Source organism: Loxodonta africana, chromosome 7 (genome assembly GCF_030014295.1).
Source record: "Loxodonta africana isolate mLoxAfr1 chromosome 7, mLoxAfr1.hap2, whole genome shotgun sequence".
Classification (NCBI taxonomy): Eukaryota; Metazoa; Chordata; class Mammalia; order Proboscidea; family Elephantidae; genus Loxodonta; species Loxodonta africana.
Genome location: NC_087348.1, coordinates 92,513,017 through 92,537,236, shown reverse-complemented (window position 1 = coordinate 92,537,236; position 24,220 = coordinate 92,513,017). Strand labels below are relative to the sequence as shown.

The window sequence follows — 24,220 nt, the reverse complement described above, 5'->3', positions numbered from 1 at the left end:
GAGCACCAGCCAGCACTCAACAAACATGTCTGTGAAGCTGGGGTTGGATTTGGCTTTGGCACTGATTGAGTCTGGTTTCCTCCTCCATTTATTGTTCTTCCCACCTCTGTGCCAGGTCAGTGAGAGTTCACACACATGCATCCTCAACTCCTCTGCTTCTTACATACTCTTCTGTGCCTGCTACAGACCTGATCCTCCCATCCTATGAAATTCCTCATAGAGAAAGAACTAGGGAGGTGGCACCTCAGTCCACATTTGCCTGTGGAGGTGACACTTCTGCCAGGATGATGCCAACATATTAAAAAAACACACCCCTCCCCTAGAACTGGAGTGTGTGTCTAGGGAACCTTGACTTCCAGGACCTTCCTTCAAGGGAGAGGGGAGTTGCAGCCAGAGCCCAGATCTGGCTCCTGTGCCCAGCTTCCTGGAAGGAAGTGGGCTAGGATGGGGCCGTCCCTTGGGACTCTAGCTCAAAGCTGCCCAGACCTGTCCTAGCTGGAGTCACCCTTGACAAAAGCCAGAGGACAAGAAGCAACATCTGCATGCCCAGCTAGCCTTATGTATGTCACCTGGAGGCTTTTAGGACCTGCGAGAACATCTCTAGGTGAGGGGTAGGACTTCCAAGTAGCAGGAGGCAGAAGGCACACCTGAGCAAGAAAGTTCTAGCATAAGTCCCCCTCCCACTCCTCAGCAGGGACCCAGAGCTCCAGGACCCCCAGCACTCCTCCCCCATGGCTGCCTTCAGGCCAAGCTTCAGTCACACTCCTTTGCCCACTCTCACCATGACTTGGACCAGAGGCCAGCGGACCCCAAATTGTATACCCGGCATAGCTTCTCAAACTCTGAGGTGGTCAGACTAGAAGAGCCCTTAGAGGTCATCTGCTAAAGTTCAAGGTAACACACTGAGTCACTGAGTCCTGCTCCAAAAGCTCTCTCCACTCTCCCATCATCCTCTCTGTTTTACCTCTGAGTCTTATTTCCTCCCAAAGATAAGAACTCCCTATAGACTAAGAGGGAGTGTTCATCTGTCTCCTCCACAGCATATCTGAGCTCGAAGCTGGGGGCCTGAGGGAACAAGGTATGGAGGAAGGTGAAGACTCATAACACTAATAGCAGCAAGCACATTTCCTACTCTGATGCCACTTTACAGTTTATCTCCATCATCTCTTTGGATTCTGACTGTAGTTTTAGGAGATAGACAGGACAGAGATTACTGACCCTACCTCAAAGAGGAGAAAGCTGAGGCACAGAGAAGTTAGGAGGCTTCTCCAATGTTGGTGGTATCACTAGGCTTTGAACCCAAGTCCCCTGACTCAGTCTGTCCTATAAGACCACCTATCAGTCTGAGCTGCCCTGAGGGAGGGGAGAGGAGGTGGCTCACCTTCTGGCATCCGGTCAATATCCACGTAAAGGCTCAGCATGAGGCCACCCAACCCATAGGCCAGGCCTGGCCCCAACATGGTCACTGCAAACAGGATCCCTGTAAACACAAAGCCTAGGTTAGGTCCTGCTAGCCTTGGCTTCCCTCAGCAGGTTAGTGCTTGCTGTGTCTGCTAGTGAGCAAGAGCAGCTTGTGTCCCCTGGTCAGATCCAGAAAACTTTGCAGGGATTCTCCATATTTACTGGCCATATGGGGCAGAGGTCAGAGATTCAATGCCCAGCCCCTACCTAGGATCTCTTCTACCCAAGCCTGGCCTGGCCCTCAGGGCTTGGAGGGGTGGGACAAGCACTCACCAAGGTAGAGGGGTGAGTTGCTGTTGTGGGCAAAGTCATCGATGTAGGAGATGCCAAAAGGCTGAATAGGCACAGCCCCTATCCCGAGCAGGGTCTGTGCCATGAACATTATCCCCACCACCGCGAGATGCTGTGCCTCTGTGTAGCTGGAGCAGCTGCCATTGAAGGGGGCTGGTGCCGGGCCTGAGGTCTTGGGCAGGCACAGGGAAGCTTCGAAGTCCTGTGGCAGATCCTCTGAGAGATGATCATAAATAATAGGACAATAAACCAGTTGCCGTGGAGTTGATTCCAACTCATGGTGACCCTATGTGTCTCAGAGTAGAACTGTGCTCCTTAACGTTTTCAATAGGTGTGATCTTTCCAAAGTAGATTGCTAGGACTGTCTCCCAAGATGCCTCTGAGTAGATTCAAACTGCCAACCTTTCTGTTAGTAGCTGAGCGCTTAACCATTTGTACCACCCAGGAACTCCCAGGTGGCAATAGCTAATGTTTGCCTAGCACTTTTCGATGCGAGGCACTGTTTTAAGTGCTTTGTATATAATTTATTGAACCCCCACGACAAGCCTAGGGGATAGGTGCACTCATTATCCCATTTCACGGGTGAGGAACCTGATGCTCAGACAGCAACTGGCAGAGCCAGGATTTGAACCTAGGCAGCCTGGCTTCAGAGTTCATGCTTTTAAACACTATGTTCCCATCTGAGCAGGGGTATGTGGAAGTGCTGTGGCAACCACGATTCTTGGGTGGGGTGAAATAAGGTAGAGTTTGAACTGGATCCAGAAGAATAAATAAGATTTCCCAGAGAATGAAGGAGGGGAGAAGTGTTCCACGGAGAGGTCACGACATGACCAGTGGCTCGAAAGGCGCTGTGTTGGTAGAAGGAGAGGAATGGCTGGATCAGAGTATGAAAGGCAAGGCCAGGGCTGAGTAGAAGGAAGATGGGGCCAGGTTGTGGAGGGCTCTGTTGGCCTTTGAGTTCATTCTGGGGTTTGGTGTCAGCTTAGGACACAGCTTCGGAACATAGTAAAGTACTAATTCAGTACTAGACATTTGTTCCCTATAACTCCCCAAATGCAAATATAGAAATGGCTTTCTGTCTGTGGCTTGCCCAGGCCTTTCTGGGAGCTGGGGCTCTGAGTTGTGTCCACCCAGCCTGGAGAGCTCCTCCCTGGGACTGGAAAGTGCCATATGAACCAAAATCAAGAATCTGGACATAGGCCTTCAACAAAGGCTGCGTGGGCTTCACCGTGTGATTTTGACAAAGGCCTTTGCCCTCTTTAAGCCTTCATTTCCTCGTCTCTTAAATGAGTCTTCTAGAGCGGAAGCTCTACAGAGAAGGAATTCAAAAGCAAAATAACTCAGTAGTTCAGAGCAGGGGCTCCAGGGCTACTTGGATATGTCATAATTCTAATTGTGGGCCTTGGGAAGGTTCTTCCCTTCTCTGAGCCTTGGTTTCTTCACCTATAAAATAGGATAATGATAACACCTGCCCCAAAGGGTTGTAAACATTAAAGCGCTGAGCGTTGCTTGAGTACAGGGTTTACTAGACATTAGATATGATGATGGTTTAGGGATCGTGCCTGTCTTCCCCACCCCTGGGTTCCCAGTGACCAGCAGAGGACCTGGCACATAGTACCCATAAACCTATTGCCGTCAAGTTGATTCTGACTCATAGTGACCCTATAGGACAGAGTAGAACTGCCCCATAGGGTTTCTAAGGAGTAGATGGTGGATTTGAACTGCTGACATTTTGATTAGCAGCCGAACTCTTAACCACTGCACCACCAGGGCTCCTGGCACATAATAGAATTTAGTAAATATTGGATAAAGAATGGATGCATGACATAGCCTGGAAGGTCAGGGCCGGGCAGGTTCTGGGAGGTCACTGGGTCTAGTTCATTCATTGGACAGATGTGAAGACTGAGGCTCAGACAGGAGAAGAGCTTTGCTCAGGGCTTTGCAGGGAGTCTAGGGCAGAGCGGCGTGGTATGGGAGTAAGGAGATGCACGTGTGTGACCCTGTACAGTAATAGCTTTGTTAAAGTAAAAGTTCTGGGCAAACAAAAGTGAGGAAGTATTGTTTTTCAGCATTTCAATTAGTCCTCTTGACAATACTCCACTTGGGCTCAGATAAACTACTCTGCATTCCTCAGGCACACTCTGTACTTTCCCACTGCCCTGCCCTGGCACATGCGGCTCCTGTACCTGAATCTTCAGTTCAAGTGCCACTCCCTCCAGCTGCAAGTGTCCTTCCCCTACTCAGGGTTCTAATGGCTTGTTCTGGCTATCTCTTAAGGTGTTGGACCTTTCATACTTTGTAGCAGAGTTGCCCATGCTTACTCCAACCTACACTCCACTGGGAACTCCTTGGGCTGGTCATATCTGCTTCATATCTCCACCTCCTAGTCCTGGCACAGAGTGGGAGCTCCGGACGTGTGAGCTGATGGGAGAGCAAGGGAGAATGGATGCTCTCTGACAGCCTCCTCCTCTGGGAAACCCCTACTGCTAGGCTGGGGCATAAGCCCCTGGGCTCTATAGACCCTAGGCTTCCCTCCTTACACAAATGTCATATTGTGGGGTCATTATTTGTCTCTGTCTCCTTTCCACAGACTGAGTGCTCCCTGGAGGCAAGGACTGAATCTCCTGAGAGAGTCTGGCACAAAGTAGGCATGACTAAAGGTTTGTTGGGTGAGCCACCAGATGAATACAAGGGCTGACGGATGGACGGATGGACAGATGGACGGATGGACTGGTGGACGGGTGGGCGGGTGGATGGATGGATGGATGGGTGGGTGGGTGGAGGGGTGGGTGGGTGAGTAGATGGTTGGATGACTGGATAGGTGGGTAGTTGGGTGGATGGGTGAATGGATGAATGGATTGGATAGGAGAGGACGGAAGGAAGTGAATACTCAGGTCTTGGATCATTCTCTAAGAGGCAGGTACCAATTTGTCAAGTAGGCCCTCGACAAAATCCCACGGGGCTGTACGGGGCTTCACTGTTCCTGTCTAAAATTCTTTTATGTTTTTATTTGTATATTCATTCATTATTTCATCAATGTCTTGCTTCTTGTGAGGATTAAATGCATTAATACATGTAAAGTGCTGACAATAATGTCTGGTACATGGTAAGTGGTGTGTAATACTGCTATTATTCCACAAATATTTCCTAAGGACCTACTGTATGTCAAGCCCAAAATTCAGATGTAAATTCACCTACATGTCAACAAAACACAGTAACATACAAGCAGACTCTCACTAAGAGAAGCCAGAGGACCTCGACACTGCCCTGGGACACACTCTATTCCGCATCCAAGGACTGGGACTCAGAGAGGCAGTGGGGGTGAAGGATAGCAGGTGCCCTGGGAAGCTGGGACTCCTCCTGACTGATGATGGTCTACAGATGGCCTTGGTGCACAAAATGCAGCTCCTTACGTCCATCTCCGACCCAGCCCCTCTTGCTCTTACCATGGCTGGTGTGGTCATAGCGGTATGGCTCTGAGATGAAGTGTGGGAGGCTCATGAGCAGGCCTGCCAGGGCCACAAGGACAGCCCCACAGCCGATCAGTCGAGGCCGGTGTACCCGACTACCAAAATAGCTCACAAACACAATGAGGGCTGTGTTTCCCACCTGCAAAAGGACAAGGAGACCCATTAAAATGGGACAGAGCCCGGTGGGAGAGGCCAGCATCCTTATTGCTATGGCCAACCTCAGTTTTCCAATCTGTATAGTGGACTAGCTGGCTAAGTAAAAATCATCTAGTTCTTTCTTATAAATACAGATTCTGGATCCTCTAGGAAGGGCCCTACTGCCCCTTTAGGGGAGAAAAATGGGGACGAAGCCAGAATTTCAACTTCATTTTGGAACATGGCTTCGACCCCATGTTAGAATATGGAGGAGGGTGGGCTGTCAAGGAAAAGGGTTTTGAGTTTCTGGGAGGCCACGAGTGAGAGAAACTCATCTAAAGCCAGACAACTAAGCCTTGGAATTTTGAATCCTAGGATCAAAATTCCAGGATGCGGGTGCTGGACAGGACATGAGAGCTTGCAGGGGAGGGACAGGCTCTGCAGTCAGAAGCTGGGCTGTGAGTCCCAGCTCCACCATTTACACTGGTGACTGTGGGTGAGATACTCACCCCTCTGAGCCCCAGGCTCCTCGCTGGGAAGTGGGGGTGGTGGGAGGACAGACACTGAGAAGGATAGCCACTCTCCATTTTATAGATGGACCACTGAGGCCTAGAGACGGGGAGTGACTTGCTCAAGGTCCCAGAGCAAGCTAATTACTTTCACTTCCCACAGTTGAGATCTGGAAACAGGGTGATGAGGGACATCTGGGGATGCTGTGTAGCAAGTAGGCCTTGGGGTAGGAGGAATATGACACATTACCCAAGGCGGGGGGAGAATTTCACAGAAATCTGCTGGGTGTAGGAGAGGAAGAGAGTGTTCCCTGGACAGTTGCCTTCTCTGACGGTGAAAACATCTGGTGGGGGAGGGAGTGATAGCTGGACTCTGATCTCCAGATTCACCCAAAGCAGCTCCTTCTCTCCTGGCTGAGGGGGCTTCAGAGGTAGAGGCCTGAGGATCCCTGGGCAACTCTGAGACCAACACTCCAGGCCATGAAATCATTCCCTCCTCCATCTTGAAAGTTCTGCCTTTGATCCAATTTATACCTCTCTGGGTGCTACTGTTGAAGTGACTTCCTCTGATTCCTTCTGGGACAGGTAAAGGTAAAGGAATCAGAGGGAGAGAGGGTAGACATGGGAATCCCAGCTAGCTCTCAAATATCCCATATCCCTCATTAGAGTGTGGTGGTGGGCTCCTGTGGTCCTCTGTCATAGCACATGGCTGGTGGGTTTCTCAGCCAGGAAGCTTTGGAAGGGGCAGGCTAAGATGGGTTTGGGGAGGGGGCTATGATGGGGGTTGCCTGAAGGCACTGGGAGAGGAAGGGTATATAGGAGGCTGGTGAAGGAGGAGGTGGAGGGAGAGGTGGGGTGCAGCTGGGCCCGGGCCAGTACCTCGTTGAAGGCAGCCAGCAGCCCTGAGGACTGGCTGGAGAGGCCGAAGCGCTTCTCCACGGTGGAGATGGAGCTCTTGAGGTAGCCAGAGATCATGAGCTGTGCCAGCTGCAGCAGGCTGTGGCACAGGAGGAAAAACTGCCAGGGTTTTCACAGAGATGACAACAGGCAGAGGGTCAGAGAAACGACACAGGGGAGACATGTCAGAGGTGAGTGGAGGGGAAACACGGAGAGAAATGGAGTTGGGGAAAGAGAGGGAAAGTGAGGTCAGAAAGAGGGACAAAGAATAGAGGTGAGGAAATAGAATCAGAGGAAACAGATGCACAGGAGGAGAGAAAAGTTAGGGAGGGAGAGTCAAGAACAGAGAGGGAGAGACCAAAGGAGACAGAGAGACAGAGAGTGAGAAAGAGTTAGTGGAGTAGCCCAAGGCTTCTCACATAGACCTGAAAACTAGCAAAGCTGTTCTGGATCCACCCCAGGAGTCTGGGGGCCACTCAAGACCCACATGGCTAAGAGTAGGGCTTTCATGGGACCAGGAAAGGTGGGAGCCCTCTCTGACTCGAAGAACTCCCCTTTGAGGTGGGCTAGACTTTTCACCCTGCTTCCACCACTCTGCCCTTTTCCCCAGGAAGCCAGATTCACCCAGATCCTTCTCCATCCCACCCTCACTTGGGCCTCCCCTGGAGCTTCCCCGTGAGACTGTCTGTACACACCATATCCCCAAGTTGCCCCAACTCAACCCACCCCATCCTGCCCCACCCCAAATATCCCAGCCTGCTTCCAGTCCTCTTCCTGAAAAACTGGCAGGATTCCTAAGGGAAGAAAAACCCTCTTCAAAGAATTAAAAAAAAAAAGTGTATTCATAGCATTTGGTCCTTTCTTCCGAGTCTCAGCTTCTTCATCTGTACATTGAGGACATCCCAGGCTTGTGAGAACTAACTAAGACAGTATGTGAACAGCTCCTGACACAGGACTCAGCACCCAGCAGGTGCTTCAGTGGTTGTTTGGATGTTTGGAGCTGCCCTTAGCGGAGCCAGACTGCTCAGTATTCATGCAGGTTCAGACAGAACCCCTGGGCCTTCTTATCCTTCTAAGGAAGTTAGGGGACTCAGCCCCCACTGCCCACAGAGCAGCTCCTCTTTCCTCCCTGGGGGAGAGGAAACACCTTCCAAGTGTCTGAATCCAATCCAAGTGCTTTTGTACATCATCTGTTTGAACCTCATCGACACCCATTCTACAGATGAGGAAACTGAGGCCGAGAAAGGCAACAACTTGCTTGGCATTATACAGCCAGTAAGAGGCAAAGCCTGCTCTCCTGGGCTTGGATGCCTGTGCCCCTGCCAGGCCCTAGAGGTACCTTGATGCTCTGGAACACACTTGGCCTCAAGCCCTGAGGGCTTGGGCTGTCTTTGCCTCCAGGTGTGCCTTCTATGTCCAACGTGATCTTGATATCCTCTTCTGGCATCTGCGGTCCCTCGCCTGCTGGCCCTGTGGGACAGATAGCCAGGGATTGACAGTGGGGATGGAATCTTAGAGAATGGTCCTGCCCCAGGTAGCCTCAGACCCTGGAACCCAAGTGTTTCAGGAGAAGGAGCCTTAGTGGTTGCTGAGAATCTAAGAATCAAAGCCCCTCTGCCTTCCTGATTCCCAGGTTATAGTGCTGGAAGGGATCTTCCTAAGAGGGTGTATGTTCCACCAGTCCATGCTGGCCAGCTCCCTACTGGGGGCCACCTGTTACACATTCACTCCATTCTCAGCATAAACCTTCCTTCTAAAGAGAAGCTGCTGACTCCTCCGTGTGCACAAACCTGTGTGCCAACAATGGCCTGAGCAGTGGGGATGAGCGAAGCACACTCCCTCAGTCCCCTCCTTGGGCCTAGAGGTGTGTGTGAGACACCTGGTGTTCTTGGAGGCTGAGTCTGGGCCTGAGGCTGGGTCTATCTGGCTCAGTCAAGGATCAGGGGCCTGAGGTCAGATTCAGGGTCAAGCCTTAGTCCACAGTCAGGACTGAGGAAAAACCAGAATAAAGGTTTTTCCCGGGTATAGTTCAGAACAGATGCCAACAACCCCACAAGGAACCACCCTATATAAAATCACTGAGCTAACCAGCCCAATGTGCAAATTATACCAGCAAACCATATTGCTGATCAGTGCGAAAAGGGGTCTCAGAGATCTTCTCATTTCACCCTGTCCTGGACAAGCCAAGGCCCTGGCTGTCAGTGACTCAGGAGGCAGGACTGTGGTTAGAGCCTGGACACTCAGCCTCCATTATTCATGCTGGTTTTTCTTCACAGCGACCGTGTCAGTATCCTACTCACTTAGGTGAATCGAAAGCAAAACCCCTTCAGAGGCACCTCCCAGGGTTTCCTGATGTTAATCTCAGCAAAGAGCCCAGAAATCTGACTTTGGGAGACGCCACCCTTTCGTTTAGACGGAAACCACCTGTCCCTCCAAGCAGCCCAAGTATCCTTGGCCTTCTCCTTCTGAGGCCCCACTTCCTGCCAGAAGTCTTCTCCATTGTTTCAAACCCCTCTCAACTCTGGCATGAGTTTCCCCTCATTCAACAAGCTCCTTCTGGAACCTGAGGTGATCCGAGGATACCTCTGACCCGAGGGACTCTCCTGGGGTCATTACTCTCCTTACTCCATCTCCAGACCCGGAAGACAATTAAGAATGGGGCTATGGAGGCCCTGAGCCTCCACAAACAAAGGTTTTGTGTTCCTCATGCAGGGTCCCTGGGAGCCTGAGGATTTTTTTTTTTTGAGATATAATTCACATATCACCGAATCCACCCTTTAAAAGTGTACAATGCATCTGTTTTTAGTATATTCACAATTTTAGTTGTACGACCATCACCACTATCTAACTGCAGAACATTTCCATCACCCTAATGAAAAAACCCATACCCATTAGTAGTCGCTCTCCATTCCCCTATTCCCCAGCCGCTGGTAACCATAATCAATTTTCTGTCTCCATAGATTTGACTATTCTGAACATTTCATATAAATGAAACCGTACAATTATGTGACTTTCTGTGACTGATTTCTTCCACTTAGCCTAATGTTTTCAAGGTTCATCCATGTTATCACATGTATCAGTTTTATGTTTGAATATATTCCACTTTTTAATATACCATATTTTGTTTACCCACTCATCAGTTGATGGGCATTTGAGTTGTTTCCACTTTTTGGCTACTGTGAATAAAATTGCTATAAACATTTGTGGACAAGTTTTTGTGTGGACATGTTTTCAATTTCTTGGGTAGATAACTAGGAGTAGGATTGCTGCATCTATGTTTATCTTTTTGAGGAACCATCAAACAGTTTTCTACCGTGAATGCACCATTTTACATTCCCACCAAAAATGTATGAGGGTTTCAATTTCTCCACATCCTCGACAACACTTGTTATTATCTGATTTTTTGAGTATAGGCATCCGTCTTAGTTATCTAGTGCTGTTGTAACAGAAATACCTCAAGTAGATGGCTTCAATAAGCAGAAGCTGATTCTCTCACAGTCTAGTAGTCTAGAAGTCTGAATCCAGGGCATCAGCTCCAGGGGAAGGCTTTCTCTGTCTGTCGGTTCTGGAGGAAGGTCCTTGTCATCAATCTTCCCTTGGTCTAGGAGCTTCTCCATGCAGGAACCCCAGGTCCAAAGGACATGCTCTGTTCCTGGTGCCACTTTCTTGGTGGTACGAAGTCCCCCTGTCTCTCTGCTTGATTCTCTTTTATATCTCAAGACACAAACCAATCTTGTAGATTGAGTCCTGCCTCATTAATATAACTGCTGCTAATCCCATCTTATCAGTATCATAGAAATGGAGTTTATAACACATAGGAAAATCACATCAGATGTGAAAATAGTGGACAATTACACAGTACCAGAAATCACGGCCTAGTCAAATTGATATACTTATTTTTGGGGGGCACAATTCAATCCATAACAGCATCCTAGTGAGTACGAGAAGTCCCTGGGTGGTACAAACTGTTAACGTGTTCACCTGCTAACTGAAAAGTTAAAGGTTTGATTCCACTCAGAGGCACCTTGGAAGAAAGACCTGGTGATCTAAATTAGCCAGTGAAAACCCTGTGGAGTAAAGTTCTACTCTGACAAACATGGGGTTGCCATAAGAGGGAGATAGCAACTGCTAGTGGGTGTGAAGTGGTAGCTCATTGTACTTTTGATTTGCATTCCCCTAATGCAAACTAATGACATTGAGCATCTTTTTCATGTGCTCATCAGTCCTTTGTATATCTTCTTTGGAAATGTCTATTCAAATAGCCTGAGGAATTTGACTGCGGAATGCAAGTGCGTATGGTAGGGAAGGAGTCCCTTTTGGGGGCATAAACACTCAGAGGAAACAAGGAGATACCAAACAAAAGTGACATCTGACAGGGAGATGAGAGGCTCAGCCAGTTAAGGGGAGTGTGAGTGGAGACTCTGAGGAGGTCACTTTGAAGAAGAAAAGGAAATAAGGGGGTTCAAAGAAGATTCTCCCAGAGATTAAAAAGACTGTTTCTGGATCTCAGTTCCTCTCACCCAGCAGACACTGGCCACGTGCCGTATTCTTGGTGTTGTGTTACAGGCCTTACAAGCACTGGCTTGGAAACCCTCTCCACAACTCTGTACATTTGGTGCTTTTATTATTTCTGTGCCTCTGATGAGGACACTGAGGCTCAGGACAAAAGCTCTGCTGGTTGTCATTGGTCCAGGCACTCAAGCCCAACTGTTAACCTCACCAACACTTGATGCAGGAAAGAAGCACAATTCTCTTCCCTGCCTCAGCCCAACCAAACCTAGCCAGGTCACCTCAAAGGAAGCACTGCCTACTGTCATGGATTGAATTATATCCCCCCAAAAGTGTGCATCGACTTGGTTAGGCCATGATTCCCAGTAGTTGGGTGGTTGTCCTCCATTTTGTGGTTGTAATTTTATGTTGAGAGGATTAGGGTCGGATTGTAACACCACGCTTACTAAGGTCACCTCCCTGATCCAAGGTAACGGAGTTTCCATGGGGTGTGGCCTGCACTACCTTTTATCTCTCAAGAGATAAAGGGAAAGGGAAGCAAGCAGAGAGTTGGGGACCTCATACCACCAAGAAAGCAGCACCAGGAGCAGAGTGCATCCTTTGGCCATGGGGTCCCTGCGCCTGAGAAGCTCCTCAAGCAGGGGAAGATTGAGGACAAGAATTTTCTTCCAGATCCGACAGAGAGAGAAAGCCTTCCCCTGGAGCCAATGCCCTGAATTTGGACTTGTAACCTACTAGACTATAAGAAAATTAATTTCTCTTTGTTAAAGCCATCCACTTGTGGTATTTCTGTTGTGGCAGCACCAGATGACTAAGACACCTGCCCAACAAGGTGCCGGGCTAACCAGATGACAGGGCTGGTGCTGAGACTGGGAAAACCAAAGTCACTGATCTGAATGACCCAGGGAATTGGAGAAGGGAGGGGGAATAAAGGTCAGAACTTTTCCCTACCTGTGACTCAAAATTTGGCTTGAGGCAGACCTAGTCTGAGCCCCAGGTCAGATCCTGGATCCATTTCTTGGCTCCTGGGCACACTTGGGGGCACCTTTCCTGCACCCCAAACTGTCTAGCCCTGGCTCCAACCCCCCACCCTCTTACCTGCTCCCAAGCCTGCTCACCTATTTGCTCACCTGTGTTGTCCCTGCTCGAGTCCCACCTCTGGCCCTCTCAGCAGCTTCAATCTCAGCTTCCTCTGCCCAGGCACAAAGTCTGGCCTGGGATTATTTTATCCTTCAAAGGTAATGGCTGTTTCTCGTTTCTGGGAGGGATAGAGTCCACATCCTGAGCCTCTGGGCCTGGGAGGGAAGCCCTGGCCGCTTCTCTGTGGGCTCTGAGAGCAGGTGTCTGTCAGCAGGCTGTGTGATCAGTCAGTCACCGAGCGGGGCTGGACAGGCAGGTTGTCAGCCCACTCCAAGTCCTTCCTGTGGGCTGAGGCCTCTACTGAAGGACTGGCAGTATACAGTCTGACTCTCTGATTAAGGGCAGAACTCTCCTTGGAAGGAGGGTTCTGACACTAGGGTTTTGTGTCCTCCTCCCATCCACTTTTCTTCACATGGAAGGGCCACTGAGAGGCTTCCCTGTCCCTGGAAGGTTTTATCAGGGGCCAGCCCTGATAGGAGGAGGGGTCAGCTGTGGGAGTGAGCCTGGGCTAAGGGGTGGCCTGTGGGCCAAGGCTGAGCCTAGAATGAGGGGAGGGGCAGAGAGCCAGGCCCCAGGAAGAAAATCCCAGGCCCTTTCTCTCCCAGGTGGGGTACCATGTTCTAGGGCCTTAAGTAGGCCAATGGTTCAAAGGGCTGGGAGCCCATAACCCAGGAGCTGGCAGGCAGGGGGTCTGTATGCCTGTCTGTTCGTCAGCAGGTTTCTTGACATGTCCATGTGTGTCAGTTGATAAATTAGTCATTGGTTCAGCTGTCTATTGATGACTTTTCTGGACAGCAAGCTGGTTGGACAGTCTCCCTAAAGTCTGTCAGTCAGTCTGAAACTTTGTTTACTAGGCAGCTGGTCAGTAAGAGACTCCATCTGCCAGTCAGAGGGTCTGGCTCTAGCTACCCTTTCCCTGGGCAATTATTACTATTCCTTACACCAGCTGAGCCAGGGAAATGAGGGAGAAGATTTCAGAGACCAGCCTGACAGAAAGGCTTTCTCTGCCTGTTCCTTGCCAGAAGAGCTCAGAAGGATTCCTGCCTCCTTCAGTCATCCTCCAGCTGCTAACAGAAAATCCCAGGAACAAATGGGCTGGATGTAGGTTTTGGAGCCCTCAGACCTGGATTTGAATCCCAGCTTTGCCACCAGCCCACTGCAGGAGCCTAGACATGTCCCTCAGTCTTTCTGAGCCTCCATTTCCTCATCTGTAAAGTGAGGATAAGAGTATCAACATCAAGGAGGTAAGGCATCTGGGTGCCTGGCCCAGGGCACAGCACACAGTAGACAACCACTGAGGGCCATTTTCCTCTCTTTTCCTGATAAGTCTTCAAGTGCTACAAAGGCAACAAGGACCAACTGAATCCATTCCTTTCCCACGCACACCTAGTCTCCCTCCAAGTTTCAACCTCTTTTTTGACTTCACCATCTACCTCACTCCCCAGCAGAATTCTGTCTGACTTACCTTCCTCTCTCTCACTTAAGCCCCAATCAACCATGAGATCTGACCCTGAGTGAGGAATTGGACCCCTTCTATTCATGCACCCACACTAGCTTTGGAAGCAATTACCCCAGTGTTTGAATCTGCCAGCTGCTCACTTACTGTGTGGCCTTGGACCAGCAGCCCCTTTGTTTCTTCAATCAGCACTGCAAGGACTGTGATCCCTATTTCCCAGTGCAGAGAGTTCCCACTGAGAGCCAAAATGGTAGTCATCTACCCTCATACAACCTGGGCAGTGGCCACCCAAGCCACACTATACCATCTACAGCTTTGCAATTCCACTGTCTTCGTTAGCATTCTTTACTCTTCTCAAACTGTCCTGCCCAAGCAAATGGTTTAATTGCTCATGACAGGAGTTTCCTGAAAGACTCAACTCTTCAACTGAAAGCATTAATGGTTTGCTTTCCCTCAGTCTTTGAATCCCTTCTCTCAAAATTCTTGCCTTGCTATTTTCACCAATCCTGAGTTGTTACATCACTATTCTTACTCAATCCTAACTAATCCAGTTTCCCAATCTCCACCCCCATTAAAAGACCTGCCTTAAACCAAACATCCAATTCTCAGTAAATTCCGACCTTACCTCCCCTCCTCTGACACTGCCAAAACTTTGAGAAGTAGTGCTGACCCTTACGGCAGTAAGCAATAAAATTTGACTTATCAAAAGTTTAAAAAAAACAAAACAAAAACCCATTGCCTTCAAGTAGATTCTGACTCATAGGGACCCTTATAGGACAAGAGTAAAACTACCACATAGAGTTTCCAAGGCCATAAATCTTTATGGAAGCAGACTGCCACATCTTTCTCCCACGGAGTGGCTGTGGGTTCGAACCATTGACCTTTGGGTTAACAGCTGAGCGCTTAACCACTGCGCCACCAGGGCTCCTTCAAGAGACCGTTGGTAATATTTGGAGAGCAAAGATTGACACGATGCATAATAGGTGATCACATAATGTTTTCTTCCCTATCAGGCAGCCAATCTTTCTGTGAGCTGACTGTCCCCCTGCCACGAACACCCCACCTGCTTCTGCACTTTCTTTGTGGGAGGAACAAGCATTACTACATCCAGAGAATCAGCCGAAAGTTCAACGGAAAAGGCCTGGGGAAGGAGTAGAGAAGTCAAGGAAGGGCCTGGCTAGGAGACAGAGCTCTGTTGCTCATCTTCATTCCCCCTAAAGGAAGTGGCCAGCCCTGAACAGCAGGTCCAGATGGAGAAGTTTGTCCTGGGCTTCTTGATCTAAGGGAGGCAGGGACTGTGATAGACCCACCAGTACTGTGCACAGGAATAGGCTGGGCACTGATCCTCCTAGCAATCCTTTGAGGTAGCTACTGTGACTCCATTGATACAGATGAGGAAATAGGCACAGAAAGGGGGAATGACTCACCCAGGACCCCGTTCAATGGCACATCTTGGACTGGAACCTAGATCTGTCTCCTGGGCTCATGACAACAGCCAGAATGTGATGGCTGTAATGACTGCCTTAGAACAAATGCAAAGATAGTCCCCATGGAGCCATTTATTATTCTGACCTGGCTTCCCTCTTGTGAATTGTCAAAGGTGGTTATGCAGGGACAATTTGTCATTCTATCAGTCAATTCTTTAGCTAGTCAGTCAGTCGTTAGCCAGTCTGTCCATCAGTCAGTTCATTGGTCAGTAAACACCCTCTTCTGATGGCCTCATAGAGCACTGTCACGGCAAGGGCTGGGAAAGAGAAATGTAGTGAGAAAGACACGTGGCCCCTGGTCCAGGGGACCCGAGTGAGTCCTGGTGGGAGTTTAGGACTCACAACCAAGACCCAGATTTGAACTTCAGGTGAGACATGCCAACAAGTGTTGAGAGACGCCCAGGCAGAGCCTGAGAATGTGAGAGGCCATCGCAAGGACTAATCCAGGTCAGCCCTCTGGAGAAGGAGGGTTTGGACCAACAAGAGGAAGGGTATGACATTTTCTCTCTAGAGTTCTTCAGCCTGTCCCTCCCCAGAGAGAGGGAGGCTTTGGATCTCTTAGACCTGGTATGGACTTGGCAAGCAATTAGACCTCTCTGAGCCTCTGTAAAATAGAAATAATAAGCCTTACCTATCAAGGTTACTGTGAGGGTCACACAGGATAATGTTCTCTGTCAACTCTGAAGAACACAATTCTTAAGCCTAGAGCCAAGGAGGCTGAAAATGACCCATCCAAAATGTCACTCTGAGATAATCTTTGAACTTTAAACCTTGATGAAATTGGTCTTCTGAAAGTCATCTTTTAGCCAAACGATCTTCAGCTTAATTAGTAAAGAAGTTTGCCTTGGGCATTGTGTCCTTTTAAAAAATTATCTATGTGCAATCAGTTTCAGCAAGGGAAACTCCAAAGATCAGACTAGAAGCTATATGTTAAAGTAAATCAATAATTATCTGAATTATTTGTTCTTCAAGAAAATATTGCATCACTACAAGTTATAAACACTATTGTGTTTCTATGGCAATGTATAATTACTAGCAATAACTAGAATGTAATAATCCGTGAAAGATTTTTCTTCTTTGGAACATTTTTGACTCTCTAGTTGAAAATGTTACCCCAATTTGCAAATCATATATTAAATCAACTTCAATTTCTGTTATTGGCTGAATAATATTTTTGTTTTAACAACTTTCAAGTGCCAGTTTTGTCAACCATTGCCCCAGACTTACCAAGAGTCTATTTCCAGTCTGTGGGTCTCAAAGTAAATTATTGTCCTTCTGTGGGCGACTCTGGTGGCTTAGTGGTTAAGTGCTATGGCTACCCTATGGGGTAGTTCTACTCTGTCCTACCAGGTCTCTATGAGTCGGAGTTGACTCAACAGCAACGAGTTTGGGTCGGCGACTCAGCCCCAGCATTGTTTTCTCATCTTTTGATCCCTGAAGCTGCACAAACCCCTCTTGTTCACCTCCCTGTGCCTGCCCCAGCCCCCACCAGCTGCAGTCCATAAATTCTTTCTGTTTTTCCCTAATAACTTTCCTGTGCAAGAGAAGAAAGTCCCTTGCTCCACGTTCACCACCGCATATGCTTTGCCACCACATACATCAAATAAACAGATGAAGACGGAATGTAAGTTAGAGGTTGCAACTGGAATGCCTTGGCCCGAGGCCCCATGTCTATGTACCATCATGTAAATGGTGCCCCCTGGAGTTGTACAGTGCATGGCAGTTCTGCCTGAGGTCACATCTGGCCTTGTTGTTGTATGTAGAGTGCTACTCCTAGCAACCCTATATGACAAAGTAGAACTGCCCCATAGGGTTTCCTAGCCTGTCATTTTTATGGGAGCAGATTGTCAGGTCTTTCTCCCACAGAGCTGCTGGTGAGTACAAACGCCCAACCTTTTCGTTAGCGGCCAAGAACTTAGCCATTGCGCCACCAGGACTCCTACATCTGACCCCAGGACATGTTTTTTTTGGCTTGCACAATGCCAGCCCGATGAGTGTTTTTAAGTTAGCTGGCAGCATTTAAAAATCAGGAATTTTCACATAGAACTCCAGATTTTTGTTTTTCTTTAAAGATCAGAAATTCTGACAATACTGGGCCCACATTCCCGTATGGTAACACTGGGCCTGCCAAGATGCCTTTGTGAGTGTGCCCTGTTAGAGCATCGCTGGGCGTGATCACGGACCCTCTTAATCTGTCTGTGGGCTTCCCTGCCTGCCACCCCTGAGCCACACTGGGTTGTCATCACCTGAGATGGGCTTGGGACTCCACTTGGAAGGCACTCTCCCTTTATCTTGGTCTAGTCCTCAATCATCCAGGGTCCTGGGTTCACTACTTTGAGGGATGAGGAAATGGGGCCAGAGAGGCCATGACTTGCCCAAGGTCACCACATCAAGGACAGAGCTAGTGTTCTGCTAGTTCTAGAAGTGAGAACGTAGATTTATTTCACAGACACTGACAGCTCCCCAAGCCAGGCTACTGGGAGTCTATAGGACAGAGTAGAACTGCCCCATAAGGTTTCCAAGGAATGGCTGGTGGATTCAAACTGCTGACCTTTTGGTCAACCAAGCTCTTAACCACGGTGCTGCCTGGGCTCCATTTCACTACTTAAACATTACAGCCTTGGAAACCCTGTGGGGTAGTTCTACTCTGTCCTATAGGGTCGTTAAGAGACAGAATCAACTTGATGACAATAAGTTTGGTTTTTAAGGAGCTCTGGTGGTGCTATGGTTTAAACACTCATCTACTAACCCAAAGTTTGGGAGTTCAAATCCACCTGGTGGCTCTGTGGAAAAAAAAACCTGGTGATGTGCTCCCATAAAGATTACAGCCTAGAAAACCCTATGGGGCAGTTCTTCTCTGTCACATGGGATAGCTGAGTTGAAATTGACTCAATGGCGGCACCCAACAATGAACATCAGTCCCCTTCTCTGTAAGTGGGAGAATACTACCTATCTCGCAGCGTGCTGGGGAGGGTTGAAGGAGAATGCCCGATGCCCAGACAATTGTCAGCCCCTCCCTCCTAAGTCCATCTGCAACAAAATGAATACAGATTCAGTCTGAAGGAGGTTAAGGCTACAGAGATCCACTGCTGCCTCATCTAATCGCCCATCCCAATTCATTGTGTTCTGCCCCACTATTGAGCCTCTGCACAGGCTGTGTGCTCTCAGCCTGAGGGCCCTTCCTCCCCAGCAAATCACCTTGCATCTTTGAAGGCCTTGAGTTGAGTTAAACTGAATGAGGAAGAAGAGAAGGCTGGAGCCTGGGGGTATAGGCAGGGGCTGCAGCGGTGGGCCTGGGATGGGGTGGGGGCGATGTGAGAGTCCTGAGTGCTTCAGCTTCCAGTTTGGCCTGGTTGGGCATTCTGGAGGGCCAAGCTGGTCGGGTTCAGATATTATCTTTGGGAAATTCCTCCCAGTAAAATCCCTGGGTGGTCTTCTGGGAGGACAAGAGCATGCTTGAGGTCCTCCCAGCTGTTGCTTCTTGCGGAAGATCCAGGCAGGCAGTGGGGGGTGAGGGGGAGTAGGCACTTTCTGGTGGTTTCCTAGCCGGGTCAGGGAGCCTGTGCTGGGACTTTCTGTTCCCAGTTCTAGCCTTGGCTGCCCCATCTAGACCCGTGATGACCCTAAAAATTGTGATTAGTGCAGGGGCAGTGTGTATGGGGTGGGGAGTAAATTCTAAGCCCACAGGGAATCCAGATCTGTCTCCTCAGGCATGAAACAAGGAGCCTGAGGCTCAGAGAACGGTGGCCCAAGGCCACACAGCCTCCCCTAAAAATGTAGTCCCAGCTCATCTCCTTCTGTGCTTAAATTTGCTCCTTAAAAAAATAAAAACCTAACTCATTGCCTTGGAGTTAATTCTGACTCATAGCGACCCTATAGGACAGAGTAGAACTGCCTCATAGGGTTTCCAAGGAATGGCTGCTGGATTTGAACTGCCAATCTTTTGGTTAGCAGCTGTAGCTCTTAACTACTGCCCCACCAGGACTCCAAATTTGCTCCTTAGGGGCCTTATTTTATCCCACTTCATTCCATATTATGAGTCTCTGGTTCTCAATAAGAGTTTGTAAGGCAATCCAAATAATTGTCTTTAAAACACCAAAGACCTCGGGGTGTTTGGAGTGAGCCCCAGCCCAGGCTCCCTTGTGGATTCAGGCCACTGAGGCCTGTGTTCCCCAGGGCCTGGCATAGGGCTGGGCATATCAGAACCTTCAGTGCAGACTTGCGAAGAAAGAGGGGAAAGGGAAGGCCAGGGGGAGGCTTGAGTTTGAGTCCTGACCCTTGCCACTTACTGGATGCATGGCCTTGGGTAGGGGCAGGTGACTGAGCACCTCTCAGCCTTAGTTTCCCCATTCGTAAAATGAACGTGACAGTGCTTCATAATAATAAAGTTCTACACACATAAACAGGGTTATGTGTGTTCCTGGGACAGATTCTTTGGGCCACTGAAGTATGGCCACCCTCCTCCTCAAGTACCTTCTATAGCTCCCAATTGTCTTCAAGAAAAGTCCATATGCCTTAATCTGGCCTAAAAATTCCTTGTGATCTGGCCCCATCAGCCTCTTTGGCTTAATTTCTCAAGATATTGCCTAGTGGTCTCTCCACTCCAACCACACCCTGCAGCTCCCTGTTCCCACAAACATGGCAAGTCCAGTCACTTCTCCAAGTGTTTGCAAATGCCATCTCCTCACCTGGAATGCCCATCCTATTGAAGCCCTATTGATGCCCCTCTATTGGAATCAGACTCCCACCCCCAGCTGGAGTGGATCGTCCCTTCCTCTGTGCTGTCCCCTGTGTCTTCCTGGCCCCTGTTTCTCAAGCTTCGTTTTACCCACATGATTCATATCTATGACTTTCTGGTCCACTGGGAGCTCCTAGAGGGTGGGACCCTCTGCCTAATTTCATTCTTGGCTTCCTGTATCAACACAGAGCTTGGCACGGAGATGGCTTTCAAGAAAGGTGGGAGGGAAGAAAGGAATGTTATAGAGATGGAGGACAGTTTATGTACCAAGCCTCTCCAGATACCCTGTCTCTGCCCAGCCCTATGCTGAGTTCTGGGGCTTCAGGAATGGATCAAATCAGGCCCTACCCCCAGGGAACTCCCAATCTGGTAGGGTGGGTATAGTTCACCATCATTTCAAACATTAGCACTTAGGGCTCTGGGCTACAGCTGGTGAGTGGTAGCAAGGACCACGTATATTTCTTCTCCACCCCCAGGGTGCGAATGAGGCCCAGGATGGCACCCTGGAGATAGCCAAGCCCCCCTGCCACTAATAGGAGGCCAGCCCTGCCCCCATGGAGAGGCCTGTGCTCCACTGCTCTCTCGGGAGACAGGAGACTGAGTTTACCAGCACAGGAAAGGACCCAGGTGACCACCTTGGCCAGCCGCCTCCATCTACTGCACAGGTGGAGAAATAGAGTCCCAAAAAGGGACAGAAGCAGACTGGGCATTGACTGCCTGGCACCCTACTGAGATGAGCTCTGGCCCCGCAGGCCACGCCCAACCTGGGAGGAAATAACTCCCCCCACCCCCCACTCCTAGTCACAAGCACCCAGAGAACAGCTCGCTTTGTTTGGTGCCAACGGGAAAGTGCCCAAGGTGGGTAGGGGCTCACCAGTGGATGAAGAGAAAGCCCCAAGAGCAATGACGGGAGAGGAAAGAGTTTTGGCATCAGGCAGACCCGGGCTCTGGTCCCTCACTCTGCTGCTCACTGGCTGGGTGACCTTGGGCGAGTCACTTGCCTTCTCGGAGCATCTGTTCCCTCACCTATTTAAAAAAAGGCAAGAGCATTTCAATGCATTCTCATAAAGCCTGTGAGTACAGAGCTGGGATTTGAACCTAGCACTGTTGGCTCTTTCCCTTGCCCCATCTATATGCTCTGGAATAGCTCACACTCTGACAGAAACACCACCAGTACCAAAGGATGAAGCACTAAGAGAGAGTCAAACAGCATAGGGGATCCCACTGGAAACGGTCACTTCCAGCTGGGAGAATCAGTCAGGAAGGCTTCCTGAAGAAGCTGGCACTGAAAACAGGGCAAAATCCACCAGAATCAGATGTTGGCATGGGCATTTCTGGTAGAGGTAAAGTTGAGCAATGGTACAGAAAAGGGAGAGTGGGGAAGCCTGAATCACAGATTGGGAAAGGCCAGAGGAAATAATTTTCTGTAACCCCTCCCTGCACAGACAGGAAAGCTCTGCCTGTTGCCTAAGGACTCTTGGCAAGTTGGTGGCGGGGCTCAGCTGGAAGCTTCTCTCTGCTGTCTGCCCCCAGCTGAGACTGCTGGCCCCTCTTCCTCCAATGAGCTGGGTCTGGAACTCTTCCCGGGCTCCAGGCTCTGAATCCTGCTCCACCTGCATTCTCACATCCTCAGAGTGGCCTCAGACGGGAAGGAGAGCACCGGGGAAGCAGAGACCTGTAAGCCTGGCCATAGCTCTGGTCAGGGCTCACGAAGTAAGACTAGAGGTGGCTTCTGGTGGCCCAGTGGGCAGACACAGGGGTCAGCCTCCTGTTGGATGTATGGAGGTGGGGAAGGGTAGAAAATATTTCAGAGCTGGACCTTGCAATAACAGCCATGAAGAGGTGGGGACAGGGGCTCAGGCACTGCACAGCCCAAGACTCTAATTTCTTCCACGTCCAGAGGATCCCCAACCCTCCTCCCATACGGCACCAAGGCTGATTGGGACTTTGGTTTGTCAATAGTGCATCCCCCTGCCTCTGATCCAAAGTGACCTGATAAAGCCTGTCCTCATTCTCATCTCTCCTGTGAAGCCCCCTGAGAGGAAGCATCCACCGCCACCCTTCCTCTCATGGCACAGTCCCCACAGTCCTTGTCTGTGGTTGTGTCCTCCCGGAGTCCTCCGTTCATCCACCCAGACTATGAAGCCCTCACTGGCTCTATGAAGCAAGCCGGGCCCTGCCTGAGTGGGTGTGCAGCTATCATGGCCAGATGCTGTCAGAAGGCTGGGAAGGAGGCCAGACGGAACTGTTGCAGTGCGTCAGCAGCCTGGCCTCCAGGTCTGAAGACCCTTTGTTCTCTCCACCGCCCTCCGCCTGCCCAGAAAAGGCTGGGCCCGGCACTGCATTCCCAGAAACACTACCTTTACCACATGGTGCTGTCGGTCATGCTCTCAGCTTCATCTGGCTTCTCCCAACTTCTCAACATTGCCCCTCCGGCCTCCTCCCCGCCCCATGTAGTTCTCTGCAGGTCTCTCTCTGAATCCCCTTCTCTTCTGTGTAGATCTTTCTGATTCTGTCTTTATCTCCCCCGTGTCTGTCTCTGTCTGGTTCTCTTTCACTCACTATCTCCTGCTTTTCTTTATTTCTCCTTTTGTCTTCCACGACCCATCTCTCTCTGGAACTGTCTCTTTCCCTGCCCCTACATTTTCTTACGTACACCTGTTGAGCTTTGTCTTCTCCGTCTTCATCTCCATCCTTCTGTCTCACTCTTTGTTTGATCCCGCGTATCTCTGGACTTGTTCTGTCTCTCAGACTGCACTAGCTCTGTTTTTCTCTGCTTTGTCAGTCTCTATGTTTGCCTCCTTCAGAGAGGGGCATAGGACTTGGTGAGAGGATTCTGGTGGTCTGTCTTTCTCTGTTGCCGTCTTGGCTTCTCTGTCTCGTCAGAGAGGCTTGGCTGGACTCTCTGGCTCCAACTGAGTAAACAGCTCAACAGTGTCCCTTCTTGTCCCTCCGGTCATTTACTCATTGATTCTACACACCTTCACTGGGCTCCAGCAATGTGTCCAGCCCTGACTAGACAGCTTCAAGCCCCTCCCCTTCCCAGCACACCTATTTTAACTCCACAGCCTCACCCTCTATGCTGGGAACATGGCCCCCAGGTTCCCACCCAATGCTCCTTCTTCACCTCATCCAAACTTACCCATCCTGGGTCCCATGACTGCTGGGGTGAGGTGAACAGGGAGTTCTGCCCCTAATTCAATCTCAGGACCTGGAATTCAGCCAGGCAGAGGGAGTAAGACCTTATGAGGGGCTCCTGGAGACAGCAGCCGGGAGCTCCAGCAGGGATGCACTGATGGTGGAATTCCAGGCTCCGGGTGGATGCTTCTTGGGCCACACTGAACAGCAGCCTACTTCTTCCGGGTCCCTGTCTCCCTGATCTCTCCTGTGTCTGTCTCTGCCCTGACCCCCTAACCTGCCCTGCCTCTCTCTGCTCTCTGAATTTCTCCTGAACTCTGTCCGGGACAGCCCAGGGCCAGAGTTGTGTAGGAGGCTGGGTTTGTTTATCATCCGGCCCCCCTGCTGGAAGGAGGTTGTGGTCCCGCCTCCCTGTAACTCTGGCCCAGTAGTTCCTTCCCTGCCCCGCTCACTCGGAGATTTTCTTCTGCTCTGTTAGCAGTAGACAGGAGGGCAGAGGGACACCGATGGGCCCCTACAAATCCGGTCATTCCTTTTCCTCACTGCACTCCCATTCCCTACCCAAGCCCCCTCCCAATGAAGCTCTTGTTCTCCCTCACAAGACTTGAGTTGCCCTCAATGAGCCCCATGAAGTCCTGGTCCTCCCTCAAGCCCCTCCCTGAGCCCCTAACAGAACACTTTTTCTCAACCAGCCCCGCAGACAGCCCTTGACTGCAGCCCTACTCTGAGCCCTCATCCTCTCAGGGAGCCCCCTATGTCCTCCAGGAGCTTCAAGGATCCAGACAAGGAGAGACTGTCTGCTGGGAATCAGGATGGCCAGGCTGCCTGGGGAGAAACTCCTGGTAAAGCCCCATCAGTTGCAGCCATCTAGGTGGAGGGAGGGTAACAGAGGGCAAATATGAAAGTCAGAGAGGATGCTGGACTGAGGACGGAGGTCTTGGAGCCAGACCGACCGGGGTCTAGTCTCTGTCCTGTTGTTTTCTGGTTGA

The 24,220-nt window shown here is 50.0% G+C and overlaps 1 protein-coding gene across 1 annotated transcript in view; it reads right to left on the bottom strand.

Moving 5' to 3' along the window:
- SLCO2B1 (solute carrier organic anion transporter family member 2B1) overlaps nt 1-23,877 on the bottom strand; it is a 50,998-nt gene extending 27,121 nt beyond the window's left edge. The window contains exons 1-6 of the mRNA XM_064288691.1: nt 23,236-23,877; nt 8,103-8,233; nt 6,746-6,883; nt 5,199-5,361; nt 1,735-1,968; nt 1,382-1,480 (exon numbers count right to left, since the gene is read on the bottom strand). Coding sequence (XP_064144761.1) covers nt 1,382-1,480; nt 1,735-1,968; nt 5,199-5,361; nt 6,746-6,883; nt 8,103-8,233; nt 23,236-23,251 — 781 coding nt within the window. The 5' untranslated portion in view covers nt 23,252-23,877. The remainder of the gene's footprint in view (nt 1-1,381; nt 1,481-1,734; nt 1,969-5,198; nt 5,362-6,745; nt 6,884-8,102; nt 8,234-23,235) is intronic.
- Between the last annotated feature and the right edge of the window lie 343 nt (nt 23,878-24,220).